This window comes from Miniopterus schreibersii, assembly GCF_964146895.1.
Source record: "Miniopterus schreibersii genome assembly, chromosome: 1".
In the NCBI taxonomy this organism is placed as follows: Eukaryota; Metazoa; Chordata; class Mammalia; order Chiroptera; family Miniopteridae; genus Miniopterus; species Miniopterus schreibersii.
In genome coordinates, this window is record NC_138101.1 from 27062868 (window position 1) to 27078954 (window position 16087).

Consider the following 16087-nt stretch of genomic DNA (forward strand, 5'->3'; position numbering starts at 1 on the left):
GAGCCAGGAACCCAAATCCAAAAAGGCCTCCTGAAAACCATCGGAGACAACTCAATACACGATGCTCTCCTTTTCCCCTGGTCTGTCAGAACTTGAGCTTGCTCCTGGGTCTTGCTTACAGTGGGGCACCTCTGTTGTGAAGGTCACCTGATCCTTCTGTTCCAAAGCCCAGCACTTCCACTTACAGCCTCTGTGCCCTGGGGCAAACAGTTTCTAAGCTTCAGAAACTGTTTACCATTAGTTCAATTTTCTACCTAACTCCAATTAACTGTGGATACCACGGGTAGGGTCACTTAGCCCAAACATGGGCCCTGTTGGGGCCCCCAAACATTCTACCTAAGTGAGGAGGGGGCATTAATATTAGAAGGGTCCACACTCTTTTCAGTAAGGAGTATTTGATCTCCAGGGGAAACGGAATTGACAGCTATAAAGTACCACCCCAAGTCTTAAGAAGGTTAGCTCATATATTACAGAATTCAAAGTTTCAATTAAAAGACAACTCATGTACTGGCCTGGTGGCTCAGTTGGTTGGAGCATCAACCTGTACACCAAAATGTTTCGGGTTCAATTTCTGATCAGAGCACATACCTTAGGTTGCAGTTTCGATCCCCAGTTGGGGCACGTATGGGAGGCAACCAATCAATGTCTCTCTCTCTCCCCCTTCCTCTCTCTAAAAATCAATAAAAACATATCCGGGTGTGGATTGAAAAAATAATAAAAAAATTAAAAAATAAAAGACAACTCATGTTTCTTATAAATATATAACTTTATATATTATATATATTTACAATATATACAGCACACAAACTTTTTGTAATGTAATACTAATGGCAGTCTTGAAAACAGATGTTTCAAAACACATGATGGGTACTTATCCAATGTGGTTCCCGGTTCCTCCAGAACCCATATTCTATACAATGCCCCAGGCCCAGATTTCTGTAGAAGTGAAAGGGAAGAGACGGGTTGCTGGAATATGTTTGCCCTTCCCAAACACCCTGGTCTTCCACTGGCACAACTAACGTGGCCCCATGTTCACCCCTCAAATGGGCAAACCCCGGGGCCTGCGCATGGTACCTTTGCAGGCACTCAGCCCTGTGGAATGGGTAAGAGTGCTTTTAATGACCATCTCCAAGGCAGCATTTCCATAATCTGGAAGATTCAGTCATGGAGCTAAAGATGGTCTAAAAGCAGATGCTTTAGGTGTTTTCACTTTACAAGTAAAACATTCTACACATCCAAGTGCTAAATAAATTAAAAGTTAGCCACTAAGTGCCATTGCCTCCTTGTGCTTTGGAATCTGGAAGCCGCTGGTCACAACGTTGCTTATCTTCCGAACGTTTCTTCACACTCAGCCAGTTCATCTATCGTGCGCAGCAAATCCTCAAAGGAAGGTCTTCCCTCTGGTTTCTACAATTAAAAAGCAAAGAGAAGCGGTGGGTTCCAGAATCCACTCCAAAAGTAATTTCTCCAGCTCAGATAGCACAGCACACTAGAGCAGGGCGCTCGTCGCGTTGGGGCTGGAACATGCAGGCGCCTCCAGACGGCGTGGCCTATCCTGCAGGCCCTGCCTCGAGACTAAGCTTTCTGCCCCACTGCTGCTGCGTCCCTACCCAAGACCCCGACAGAGCGCCTTACTGCGGCAAAATCAAGGCCTGCTAATTTGCAGTGCCCCCTATAACCTGCCATCCCCCACCTCCTTGCCACCCAATTTCACTTCCCAGAGAAACGCTCACATGGACTCTCTGCTCAGTGAAACCAATCTCCACCCTCGTGTACACACACCAAGCTCGTTACTGCCTCCTTGCCTTCACTCATGCTGTCCCCTTCCCCCAGGGCCACTTCCTGGCCGGAAGGCCTCTGCCCATCCCAACCAATGCCCTCAGGAGCTTATAGCAAATGACTGGGAGCATGGGCTTTGGGGTCAGACAGGACTCTGGTCGTCTGCAGACAAGTGGCGTTGGGCAAGCATCACCTTCATGAGTCTTAGTGTTTTCATCCACAGACCGGTCACAGTAAAAGTAACTGCACCTCCAAGGGTTCTTTTTGAGAACTAAATCTAAAGCATTTAGTACAGCGCCTAGCACACAATACATGTGAGCTAATGTTATTAGTTTTAATAACAATTATTATTATCTTTCAAAAGTCATTTTGGTGTTTAATCTCTTCTATAAGGTGGCATTTCAATGCAGGGGGAAGGAAAACTTCCAAAGCTCATGAGTAAAAAGACCTGAGAGAGCTGAGGTTTGCAGAGAGAAATCCTCTCTGGTGAAAGATAATACTTCCACTATAGGAGACGCCCACTCAGAGAAGAGCCACCTTCCCAGGCTTGTTCCCTGAGTCCCTAACTCAGGCAGCTGTCGCAGGTTCCCATCCGGGAGTGGGGCAGCCTGAATGCATTATCTTAATTACTAGCATTTTCCACTCCTTCGCATTCTTCTTCCCATTAAATGGAACTGAGTCGAGAGCGTTGGCTTCCTACCTAGAGTCGTGCAAAACATCCACCAACTCACTAGGCTACAAAGACTACACATTCTTAATCTACCAACCCCAGATCCATAAATATTTGAGAGACTCAAAAATAAAAGACACAAAAAAATTCTATACCTCCTGCCAACATCTCAGCATCACTTCGTATATATATTTGGACGCCAGCTTAGGCCGGTAGAGCCGGTGGCCACGAGTAACCATGGTTACCACTTCATAGTTGGTGTTCTTCTCGAAGGGCATTCTGCCTTCAGTGAACACCTCCCACATCAGCACACCTGGAAAAGGGCGAGGATTACCAGGTGAGGTGCCCACTCCCCTGCAGGGCAGAGCTGGGGGAACGGACCAGGGGTCTTACCGAATGACCACACATCTGATTTGCTGCTAAAGCGGCTGTAATTAAACACCTCAGGTGGACACCACTTCACAGGAAACTTAGCACCAGAGGAACTTGTGTATTGATCATCCAAAACATACCTAGAGTAAGACACATCAGAAGCTTACACCTCTGAGCTATGATCTGCATTTAGTACATGTTCTTTCATTCCCCCCCCCCCCCTTAGAATCAAAAACACAGTTGACTGAAGTCCAACAAGCATCCGGTTGAAGCTAAATGTTTGCCTCGGTGGCCACGCCTGGTGATTTCCATCTCAGCTTCATTTAAGTATTTGAACTGATGCATTATAACATCAGTATCTGTACTTTCATTTTTGTATGTTTTTTCTTTTTTATAAGGCAATAGAGGCAGAATACAATAAAATAGTTGGCAAACTTTTCTTGTAAACAATTCTGCTACAAAGATTTACCCAAAGACCTCACATGTAAAACATCTAAAGCAAAGCTGCGCTAAAGGAAGTGGTGAAGGCATTTGGAGACACGTGCTTTTAGAGCACAACTTAAAACTACAGCAAATTAAAAAAGCAAATTGCACAATGACATACGTAAATGGTAGAGTATATATTTAGAAACCATGACATTGCTCCTACACACACACACACACACACACACACACACACACACACATACACACTCTCAAAACAGTGTTATATAATTTTTCTGTGAGAGCATACTTATGTCCTTCTGGAAGACACATACAAACTGGTAACACTGGCTATGTCTTGGGAAAAATCCCTGATTGGAGTGGTGCATATGGGAACTTCAGCCCTTTCTGTAATGTGTTCAATATGTATTTATAAGAGGAATGTGTTTGTGTATTACATGAACATACAAAGTTAATTTCCAAAAAGTCCTTGAGAAAATATTCTAATAATCACATAGGCCTCCTTTGCTGTGTAGACCGAGATGGTGACTATGCCACCATGGACTGAATCAACTTGTCTGTCAAGTGGAGGAGTCTGAATTCAGTGTATAATGAGTGTTTTAGAGGGGACAGTACAAAAGCACAGATTTCCTGAAAGCCAACCATATGAAAACAGAACTTATAAAATTGAAGGACTGCCTGTCAGATACAGAACATCTTTATATAAAGCAAACCAAGGGCACTGGGTAATTCATGCCCTAACTGTCAGCAGTTCTGGTCCCATTTCTGACAGTAACACTGCTTTTGAACCTCTCTGGTCCTGAGTTTCCTTAGGAAGTAAACTTGACGTGCACGACCTGGTCCTTGCCTCCCTTTACTATTGCTCTTTGTGCTGGTCATGGACCAGCCACCTGGCTCTTTCAGTTCCTCGAGCAGGCCAAGCTCAATATATATATTTATTTTATTTTTTTCCATCACCATTTATCCCGCCTATCCTCTCCTCCACCTCCACCAGATTTCAAACTTTCATACTTGCTGTTTCTTCCACCTGGAACATTTTATCCTCAGGTTTTCACTGAACTGGCTACTTTCTGCCTTTTTGGCTTCATTCATATATCCTAGCCTCAAAGAGGTCTTCCAGAGTACCAGCTCTAAAAGAGCCACCATCACCCCTACCCCACTCCATCACTCAGCGCCTGCCCCACCCCAACCCCGAGTTCTCTCCATCCCAGGGGCCAGCAAACTTTTTCTATAAAGGACCGGATAATGAATATTTTAGATTTTGCAGGCCAGAGTCACACCCACTCTACTCTGCCTTTGTGGTGTGAAAGCAGCCACAGTCAACACACAAGCACATGAGTGAGGCTGTGACCCAGTAACACTTTATTTATGGGCCCTGACACTTGAAGTTCAGATAACTTTCACATGTTATATTCTTTTGACTTTTTCCCAACCATTTAAAAATGTGAAAACCATTGTTGGCTTGCAGGCCACACAAAAAGACATGGTGGGTCAGATTTGGCCCAGGGGCCATAGTTCCCTGAGCCGGGCTCTGTCACATCACTCTGTGTTTTCCCTCGTGTGTGTCTCAGGTCCTGTGTTTCACACTCCTCTTGACTATAAGCTGCATGTGGGTGGGGACTCGTGTGTCTTTCTCTCTGCTATGGCTCAGTCTAACATTGTGCCTGGGAGACAGCAGGCACCACATTTCTTACAGATGGATGTATACATGAATGAATAGACAGAGGGAAAGAAGGTTAAACTAAAGAAGAAAAAATTAAAATTACAAAAATTAAGCAAATAAAAACACTACAGATTCGGATATTCTTAGAACTACACCCCCAAACAGATTTCTGTAAAAACAAAAGATTCTAGAAATCTGATCCACATCAGGAAGAAGCGTATTTAACGGGCTATACCACCACCTAGTGGAGAGGATTAACAATAATTAACACAGTATATACGCATTTATTTTAATGAATGTATTTGTCTCAGAACAGCTAGCTAACAAGCTTTCCTTTCTGCTTCATTAGTGCAGATTATTCCCATGGTTATCTGTTCTACAAGCTAATGTGAATATCACATAGCAAAGCACTAAGCAACCGTAATTTCTCAACAATTTGTTTACCTGAGAAAAAACCAAAGCTAACTAACAGTAATGGGCACATTCGGCAAAGAAATCTTCCAAAATGTAAATAATTTATTTTATTACCTTATATCAAAAACACTAAAAAGCGGAAAAATCAATTAGTTCCTCTATAAAAAATGATGAGTGCTACTAATATTTTGCTAATGTAACAAAACATTCAAAACAGCTCTCAAATAGGCTTCTGAGGAAGACACTGACACAGTCAAACTGCAAAGAAAAATTCAGGCTTTCTGTAGATTCAAGGGAAAGGTCACAGTCTCATATTAATTTAATCCAAAATTGACAGTAAATGTTCACATATACTCAGACTTACCTGGCCATTCCAAAATCAGACACTTTCACAACTCCCGCCTCATTTACTAGACAATTTCTGGCAGCCTGGGAAACATTATAATGGTATATTAGTTACAAAGTTCCACAATAAAAGTAGAAAAATGTATGTTCTATGTATATTAAATTAAGTATGACCCAATCATCATCTGCAGAGGGTGGAAATGCCTCTTCAGAAATTGTTTGTACACCTATGGGAATGACTCCAACATACAGTTGACCCCTGAACACCCCAGGTTTGAACTGCATGGGGCCACTTACACATGAATTTTTTTCAATAAATACATACAGTACTGTAAGTGTATTGTATCTTCCTTTTGATTTTCTTAATATTTTCTTTTTACTAGTTTATTTTATTATAAGAATACAACATATAATACAAATAACAAAATATATGTTGACTAAGTGTGTTTTTGGTAAGGCTGCCAGTCAATAGGAGGCTATTAGTAGTTAAGATTTTGGGGAGTCAAAAGTTATACACAGATTTTCGACGGTGTGGGGGTTGGATCCCCTAATCCCCACACTGTTCAAGGGTTGACTGTATACACAAGAGTAAACCTAGCCTTCTGGCTCACTAAAGAATAGGAAAAAATATTTGCAAACCAAATATCTGATAAAGAGTTAATATATAAAATATGTAAGGAACTCATACAACTCAATGGCAAAAAAAAAAAAATCCAATTTAAACTTGAAATCTGCTAAGAGAATAAACCTAAGCACTCTTACCACACACACACAGAGGTAATTATGTAGGAAAGAGAGATGTTCAAATATGTGGAAACTATCAAAGGAAATATCAAGACAGAAATAAAAAATTATCTCAAAACAAATGAAAATGAAAATACAACATATCAAATTGTGTGGAATGAAACAAAAGCAAGCAGTTCTGGGAGGACTATTTCACATAATAATAAGCACATATATTAAAAAGTTAGAAAGATCTAAAATAAACAACCTAACTTTACATTTCAAGGAGCTAGAAAAAGAGGAACAAAGTTAGTAGAAGGAAGGAAATAATAAAAATCACAGCAGAAATAAATGAAGTAGAGACCAGAGAAACAGTGAAGGGAACGACAAAATTAAAAAGCTGGTTCTTTGAAGAGATAAACAAAATCGAGAAACCTTTAGCTGACTAAGAAAAAAAGAAAGAAGACAAATAAAACTAGAAATGAAAGAAGAGACAATTCAACTGTTACTACATAAATTATAAGAGACTACTATGATCAATTAAGTGCCACCAAATTACATAACCTAGAAGAAATGGGTACATTTCTAGAAACCTACCAAGAGGGAATCAGGAAGAAATCTGAATAGGCCAACAACAAGTCACGAGACTGAGTCAGTAACCAAAAAACTCCAAACACAGAAAAGTCCAGGGCCAGATGGCTTCACTGGTGAACTCTACCAAACATTTAAAGAAGAATTAATACCAACCCTCATCAAACTCTTCCAAAATACTGAGGAAGAGGGAACACTTCCAAATTCATTCTAAAGCCAGCATTATCTAAATACAAAAACCAGATAAAGATATCACAAGAAAACCATACACCAATATCCTTGATGACTACAGATGCAAAAATTCTCAACAAAATATTTGCAAACCAAATTCAAGAACACATTAAGAGGATTATACAGCATCACCAAGTGGGATTTATCCCTGGAATGCAAGAATGGTTCAACATATGCAAATCAATAAGTATAATTTATCATGTCAATAAGATAAAAATACAGAAAAGCATTTGACAAAATACAACATCCTTTCATGATAAAAGCCCTTAAGAGACTGATTACAGAAGGAACATATCCCAACATAATAAAGGCCATATATGATAAACCCACTGCTAACATTATAATTAATAGAGAAAAATTGGAAGGATTTCTCCTGAGATCAGGTACAAGACAAGGTTGCCCACTCTCACCACTCCTAATCAGTACAGTACTGGAAGTCCTAGCTAGAACAATCAGGCAAGACAAAGAAATAAAAGGCATCCAAATCAGGAAGAAAGAGTAAAATTGTCACTATTTGCTGACAATATGATCTTACATCCCAGAGTCAATCAAAAAACTGTTGGAATTAATCAGTAAAGTGGCAGGTTACAAAATCAACTTATCAGTAAAGTGGCATTCCTTTACACTAATAATGAAGCATCAGCAAAGGAAATAAAGAAAACTATCCCATTTACAATAGCATCAAAGCCAGTAAAATACTTAGGAATAAATTTAACCCAGAAAGTGGAAGGTCTATACAATGAAAACTACAAAACTTGGCTGAAAGAAATCAAAGAAGACACAAACAAGTAGAAAGACATCCCGAATTCACGGATTAGAAAAATATTGTTGAAATGGCCATACCACCCAAAGCCATCTACAAATTCAGCATAATCCCCATCAAAATACCAAAGGTATTCCTCATAGAAATAGAAAAAACAATCCTAAAATTTGTGTGGAGCCACAAAAGACCCTGAAGAGCCAAAGCAATCCTGAGAAAAAAGAACATAGGTGGAGGTATCACCCTTCCTGATTTCAATCTACACTACAAAGCCACGGTAATAAAAACAGTATGGTACTGGCATAAAAGCAGACTAATGGAACAGATTAGAGAACCCAGAATTAAACCCTGGCATTTACAGTCAGCTAATATTCCACAAGTGAGCCAAAAACACCCAATGAGGGAAGAATAGTCTCTTTAACAAATGGTGCTGGGAAAACTGGAGAAACACATACAGAACAGTGAAATTGAACCCCTATCTCATACCACTCACAAAAATTAACTCAAAATGGATCAAAGTCTTAAATGTAAGACCTGATACTATAAAACTCCTAGAAGAAAATGTGGGGAAGAAACTCATTGATATTGGTCTTGGCAATGATTTTTTTATACATAACAAGAGTACAAACAACAAAAGCAAAAATCAGCAAATGCGACTACATCAAACTTGAGAGCTTTTGCATGGCAAAAGAAATAATCAACAAAATGAAATGGCAGCCTACATAATGAGAAAAAAGTTTTGCAAACTATGTACTGGATAAGGGGTTAATATCCAAAAGATTTAAAGAACACAACTTAACAAAAAACAGCAAACCAATTTAAAAATGGGCAGAAGAACTAAATAGATATTTTTCCAAAGACATCAAAATGGCCAACAGGAACATGAAAAGACCCTCAACATCCACTAATCATCAGGGAAATGCATATCAAAACCACATGAGGTATCTCCTTACACCTGTTAGAATGGCTGTCACCAAGAAGACAAGACACAACAGGTGCCGGCAAGAATGCCGTGAAATGGGAACCCTAATGCATCTAAGTTAATGGGAATTTAAATTAGTCCAACCACTATGGAAAACAATATGGAGGTTTCTCAAAAAATTAAAAATAGGTCTACCATACGATCTAGCAATTCCACCTCAGGGTATACACCCAAAGGAAAAGAACACAGGATTTTGATGAGATGCATGCACAGCCATGTTTACCGCAGCATTATTCACAACAGCCAAGATATGGAAACAACCCCAGCGCTCATCAATGGATGAACAGATAAAAAAGATGTGGTATATGCCCTGGCCAGGTGGCTCAGCTGTTGGAGCACTGTCCCGTACTCCAAAAGGTTTCGGGTTTGATTCCTAGTTAAGGGCACATACCTAGGTTGTAGGTTCGATCCTCAGTTGGGGCGCATACGGGAGGCAACCAATCATTGTCTCTCTCTCACATCGATGCTTCTTTCTCTCCTCTCTCTCTAAAAATCAATTTTAAAAAAAGATGTGGTATATATACACAATGAATATTATTCGGCCATGAAAAAGAAAGGTATCCTGCTATTTGTGACAATATGAATGGACCTTTAGCATATAAGTCAGAGAAAGACAAGTTCTGTGCGATATCACTTACGAGTGAAATCTAAAAAAAGAGTAAAAACTGTAAAAAGAACAGAAATGAAATGGTGGTTACAGGGGATGGGGGACTGATGGTCCTACCAACATGCTGAAAATAGACACATTTGGGAAGAAATAGCAGAGAGGAAAAAGGGAAGGAAAAGAATGGGGGAGAGAGGGCAAAAGAGTAAGACAGGAAAACTTAAGAAGTGTCCCCATCATAATAATTTTGAACCAGTAACAGATTTACTTTGTCTGGTATTTTCAGGAATTAACATGGGGTCCCATCTTTCCCCAGTGATTTGAGAGATAAAGTAAACCAAGGATTTCTGTTATATAGTTTCTGCTGACAGTGTGTGAGGTGGAAAAGAGCTTAGGATTTAGTTTAAAAATGAGTCAAGCTTAACTTCCTCATTTATCACCACATGCAAGTCATTTCATGTCTCTAAAGCTGACTTTCTTATCTATAAAATAATGTCGGTCAGAAACACTAGCTATTTCGTGAGATTCTTATGGAGATCAAAGAATCTATGCACGGTAACTTGCTGGGACATATTATCTTTGTAATTATGTATTATTTAAATAATTGCCTATGTAATTATGTATGACATGTTTTAGATTTTAAAAAGATCTTTCTGTTAAAATTATGCCACGTTAAGCTCGCCAAGTTTAAAAATAGTGAAATACTGTCGAGAATATAAATTGGAGATTAACACATCATTGCTCACGGGCTGGCCCAGTGTTGCAAAGGAATTCCAACAATGAAGGGGCAGCCAGGCAGCTCCTGACTCACCAGGTCTCTGTGGATGAAGCTGTTTCTCTCCAGGTACTCCATCCCCTCGCACACGTCTTGGCACATGCTCAGCAGCACGTCTCTGCTGAAGTGACCTTGCCTCTGTCGGAGGAAGTTCAGAAGGCAGCCCCTTTCCATGAACTCGGTGACGATGTAGAGAGGCCTCTGCTGGGTGCACACACCATACAGCTGCACTAGCTTCGGGTGCGTCAGCTTCCTGGGAGGGAAGCCACACACACACACAGTTACTACAGGAAAAGCAACCATGGGGGCGAATGCTGGGGGAGGCCACTTTTTAATGCAAAAAGGGGAAGCGGAGAGGACACAGTAACTTACATCATCACTTTAGCTTCTTCTATAAAATCTTCCTCGCACATGGCGCCTTCCCGAATAGCTTTGATGGCTACTTTGTACTGAGCTCGCCACTTGCCCAGCCTCACCACTCCGAACAGTCCGCTCCCCAGCTCCCTCATAAAGGTCAGCTCCGAGGGGTTGATCTCCCATTTTTCTGTGAGACACAGTTTAATAAGGAAAACACAGCACGAGTCGGTGGGAAACAAAGAATTATAACCTCACAGTTAGAGGGTAAGACAACGACTGGTAAAACAGAGCAAACGTGCAACCTGCATCGAAACTGCAAGTGCGTCATGGACACAGACAGCAGGGTGGTGATTGTTGGGGGGCGGTGATTGTTGGGGGGCAGTGGGGGGGGTGGAGAAGGGCGCAGGGGGGATAAACGGTGATGGACGGAGGCCTGACTTGGGTGAACACACAGCACAGTGCACAGATGATGTGCACCTACCTAAACCCCGCATAATTTGGTTAACCAGTGTCACCCCAATAAAAAAGTTTTTTAACTGCAAATGGTGCTTTCCACCCTCTGGGGAGGACGCACCCCTCTCTAAGTTGTCACAAAATGAGCAGAGGGGACTGAAGGAGGTAAGAAGATGCTGCATAATAGGCTAATAACAACAGAGCTTGAACGTCAAAAGTTTTTAAAAAATTCCTCCTTTACTACTCTTTCCCCTCAAATTTTTGCTGTTTTGTTTTGTTTCCAATTCCAGCGAGTTGGAAATAATTTAACCTCTGTTTAAAAGGCTTCTGCCGGAAGCAACAAAGACAATGGCGTTGGATGCCTTCTCTATTACCACAGTCCTTACTTTTCCGAGTAACCAACAAAGCCAGTGAGAACCAGGAAAGGCTTTGATTCATTTTAGATGTAACATGGTAATTAATGCCTATTTTCCACTGACAGAATTTTCTGCTGAATTATGACTAGGAGGAAAACAGAGAACCTAGGATAACTACAGCTGTAAATATAATCGTCTAAAAACCCATACTATAAAATTTATAAAAACAGTTCCACTACGTGGAATTCTATGCATCTAAATTGCCTTGTGATAACGGATTCTTTTCAAGGACAATCCCCCGGTGCAAGTACAAAATGAGTTACCGTAGCTGAATCCTGCCGTGGTGGGCGCCTTCTTCTCCTTTGCACTAACGGGGTACCGCAGCCTTGTGACAAGTCCTAGAAATTAAAGAAGGCATTGCAGTTAAATTCATTCTTAATCATTCTACATGGTAAAGTGTGAAACTAGAAACTCACTTATAAAATCCATTCATTTAGTCTCTTAGTGCTCACCCTTTGTGTGTGCTTACAGCTCTGTGCTATATGCTGGCAAAAAATAAAGAGAGAGGAAGGCAAGAAGGAAGGAGACGCCCCTACCATCTGAGCTGACAATTTCATGTTTTTAGGGAGCACAAAAATTTAAATATATATACATGCTTTTATCAATTCAATAAACACTTTCTTTACATACTACAGTGTTTATCAGGCACCATGCCAGCATATTCTCTTCTCAAACATTTTAAAGGATGTTAAGAGGTTTCTAACAGCTATTATCAATTATTACTTCCTGTTCTTTTCTAATATGCGATCTTAACTATGTAAAGGAACTATGGTAATCTAATAAAAATAGATTCACTGGACAATGTTAAGAAACTTAGCATACAAATCAGGCTCTAAAATAATAACTTGGAATACCAACTACTGGTAATCAGTGAGGAACATTAAATCCTTTCATCTAAATTGCTACAACACCAAATAAGAAGAAATGGTAGGTATCTCTCCTATAAACACCTAGCGCACACTGAATTTCCTCTATTACAGCACATCTCATGCTAACTTAATATTGTTATATACGTCTCTGTCTCCCCCGCCAGATGGTGAGATCTGGGAGAGACAGAAGATCTGGGAGAGAGAATCAATGACTGTCTAGTCCACCACAGTGTCCCTAGGACCCAGCACAGTTCCTGGCATGCACTAGACACTCAATACATGTTTGTTAAATGAATGGAGATAATGGTGAAAGAAATAGTGGAATGTAAACACTGGAAAAAAATAACAGAATAAGGGCTACGAAAAAGTCCTTTGGGGGACAGATGTTCAACACAGCATTACCCTACGGCCCAGCAAGCCCATTTCTAGGTAAGTATCAAAGGGAAATGAAAGACATTTCCACAACAAAACCTGTGCACAAACATTCATAGCAGCCTGATTTCTAACCGCCAAAATGTGGGAACAACCCAAATGTCCATCAACTGATGAATGATAACAAGATGGATAAACAAAGCCCACACAATGACTTATTATTCATCAATAAAAAGGAATGGGGTACTTATCAGGTGACAACACAGGCTAACATCAAAAACACTGTGGTAAGTCAAAAAAGCTAGTCACAACAGAGCACACATTGTATGATCCTATTTATGTGAAATGTCTAGAAAAGACAAATCTGGAGACACAAAGGAGATCAGTGGTTGCCTAGGGCTGGACTGCTGAAAGGGTACAAGATTTTTGGGGGGATGATCCAAATGTTCCTAGATTGTGGTGAGAGTTGGCACAACTCTATAAATATATTAATGACCACTGAATCGGACACTTTAAATGGGTAAACTTTGTGATATGTAAATTATATCTCAATAACTGTTCACTTTTCTCAGATAATGACTGGAACAGAGTCACAAATAGCAACAGACTTTGCAAAAGGTGCCTTCGCTAAAATTTCAAAAGTTAATTTTCCATAAATTGGGTTAGACACTTGGCTATCCCCTGCTCAGTTACATCTTTGAAGTCACAGGCGAGAAACCTTTCCTATCTTATCCTGTGGAGCCTCAATAGGCATAAATGTGGTTTCTGGTATTTGGTTTGTACCCACTCTGGTGGTGAGTGCAGCAGAGATTCAGAAAGATGGAAACCCTGTCTGGGACATGAATACCCTTGTCTTTGGAAGCCCAGAGCCTAGGCCTAAACTCTGGACTCATCTGGCAGTTTCTGTGACAACTCTGAATGGGCGTGTCTTAGGGTTTAGTTTAGCACTGTTAAAGAAAAAAAGTGCTCAATGACACATTTAAAGATGGTAAGGCAGGCTTCATTCACGACCATTGTGATAGGGTTAGGGACCACCGCAATGGGATTTTACAATGGGGGAGAGAGACTGGACTCAACCCCGAATACAATGTGGGCAAGTGGGAATATATAGCCAAGAAACAGGGTGGAGGTCAGTGGGTGGAAAATCACTAAAAAAAACATCAGAGGTAAGGGAAGTGGGCAGTTCTGGTTAAACCAATCTCCTCACAGGGTTCTTGCTGAAGACAAGCCAGGGTGGTCAGACATTCCCTGCGGGCTGGTGGGCAATGAGGAATCTGATTGGACACTGAGGGCGATCAGGCATCAGATACTGAGGGTAGGAGCTCTGGTTAAACTGACCTAGCAGGGCTGCTGTTAAAACTGGATTTGACAACAAAGCGCACAGATGGCCTAGGAGATGGTTCAGGACCCTGACTACAGTCTGGTCAAGCAAAAAATCTTTGTCAGTACCCAGAAATGTGAAGTTTACCATATATAATGAGAATAACTCATGTCCTAAGGTCCAGACAGACCTTTTTATGAAACTTGGTATTATTTCTGATTTTTCTCTGTATACAGATAGCACTTCCTTAATATGCAATAATTTTAAATCAATCACATTCTACAACTATATAATAAAACTGCTCAAGAAGAAATTATCACAATGTCTGATCATTTTAATCGCTACTTTATATTGAAATAGGCTTTAACAGCTCACCTACCTGCTGCATTGTGCTTATGATATTCAATAATTTCGGGAATGGAACCAAATGCGTGTTTTTCCGCCAGATAATACTTCTTGGGAGAGGTTGTTGTTTCCTTTATATGATAATGCCTGAAACCTGATGAGCCTTCTCTATAACAAAAATCAAAATGTGTTAGAACCAAGTTGGAATAAGGTAACTTTACTCTGAAGATGTTTTCTACCAGGTCACCACAGGGCCCTTACATATGGCCCCTTCTAGTTGCTGCACAAAAGGTAGAAGTTTCTAAAATGGTCACTGACAACATTCTTGGTCCCTTGCCTGAGGTTACGAAAGAGAACTTTTACCAACTCCATTTACCAACAGTTAAGTCTTACAATAGCTTTAGCTGGCTACTGCTTTTTGACCCTGCTGTTGGTGTAAACTTGCAAATATTTAGAGGGCTTATATCCCTAAAAGTGAATAAACTAGACTTGTAAAAAAACACAGAGTCTATTTTAGATATCTTTCTAGAGCACAGAGCTTCTGGAGTCATCTCTTGCTAATAATCTTTCAAAGAGAACTCCCACTACTCTTAAGATAAAGCTCAGACTCCTTGGCACTGGCATGGCCTAACCTCCGTTTATTTCTCAGGCTTCTCTCTTCACCCCGACCTTCCCATTCTACAGTCCAGCGGCAACACACTCCTGTCAGTTCCTGAATCACCACATCCCTCCCACTGCTGGGCCCAGGCAGCTTCCTGAGTCTGAAACATCCTTTCTCCTCCCGACTTCTGCCCTCCTCACCCGCCACGTCTCAGCCTGTCACTAGACATTAATGGCTAACTCAGGTGTGTCTGGGCTATGTACCCTATTTCCCCCATCCCCCCCTCAACACACACACACTGCCCTCCTAGCATAGCACTTACTCGTATACTATCATAACTATTTGCTTTTCATGTATGTATGTATTTATTTAATTTATTGGGGTGACACTGGTTAATAAAATTATATAGTTTTCAGGTACATGATTCTATAATGCATCATCTGTACACTGTTTTGTGTGTTCACCACCCCAAGTCGAGTCTCCTTCCATCACCATTTACCCATCTTTACCCTCCTCTACCTCCCCCCACTCCCTATTTGCTTTTCTGAAGCTCCCACGAAGCTACTGGAGGGCAGGGCCTGTCTACTTTGCTCACTGTGGCATCTGTAGTGCTTAACACAGTGCACAGTAACTATCTGTTCAATGTTGCTAACATTTCTATAGCCATTCTCAACAAATATATATACAGAAAACTATGAGGAAAATTACTGAAACATGAATATAAAAAATAGTATAGACTTTAAAAATCAAGTTCAGGTTTTCTTTTTTAATGCTGAAATGCAACATATTTTTTGAAAATTAGAAATCCATACTAACTATATAGGAACTTCACACAAAAACTCTAAATTAAAAAAGAGAGAGAGAGTGGGATTACTTACCCTCCAAACTTTGTATAAAGGGAGACAGTGTACATGCCTGGTTGACTGGAATCCCTTACCATAAAACCGCCCTCTTTATCCTGAAATCCAAGTTAAGAAAAATGTTTCAATCCAGTAACAAA

At 40.5% G+C, this 16087-nt stretch overlaps 1 protein-coding gene across 1 annotated transcript in view; it reads right to left on the bottom strand.

Annotated features, from left to right (window-relative positions):
- Window positions 1–808: 808 nt before the first annotated feature.
- The window catches only part of TEC (tec protein tyrosine kinase), a 99615-nt gene continuing 84336 nt past the window's right edge, over window positions 809–16087 (bottom strand). Inside the window, exons 10-18 of the mRNA XM_081133315.1 lie at window positions 15966–16045; window positions 14521–14654; window positions 11843–11917; window positions 10726–10897; window positions 10390–10606; window positions 5707–5771; window positions 2843–2961; window positions 2605–2762; window positions 809–1407 (exon numbers count right to left, since the gene is read on the bottom strand). Coding sequence (XP_080989441.1) covers window positions 1324–1407; window positions 2605–2762; window positions 2843–2961; window positions 5707–5771; window positions 10390–10606; window positions 10726–10897; window positions 11843–11917; window positions 14521–14654; window positions 15966–16045 — 1104 coding nt within the window. The 3' untranslated portion in view covers window positions 809–1323. The remainder of the gene's footprint in view (window positions 1408–2604; window positions 2763–2842; window positions 2962–5706; window positions 5772–10389; window positions 10607–10725; window positions 10898–11842; window positions 11918–14520; window positions 14655–15965; window positions 16046–16087) is intronic.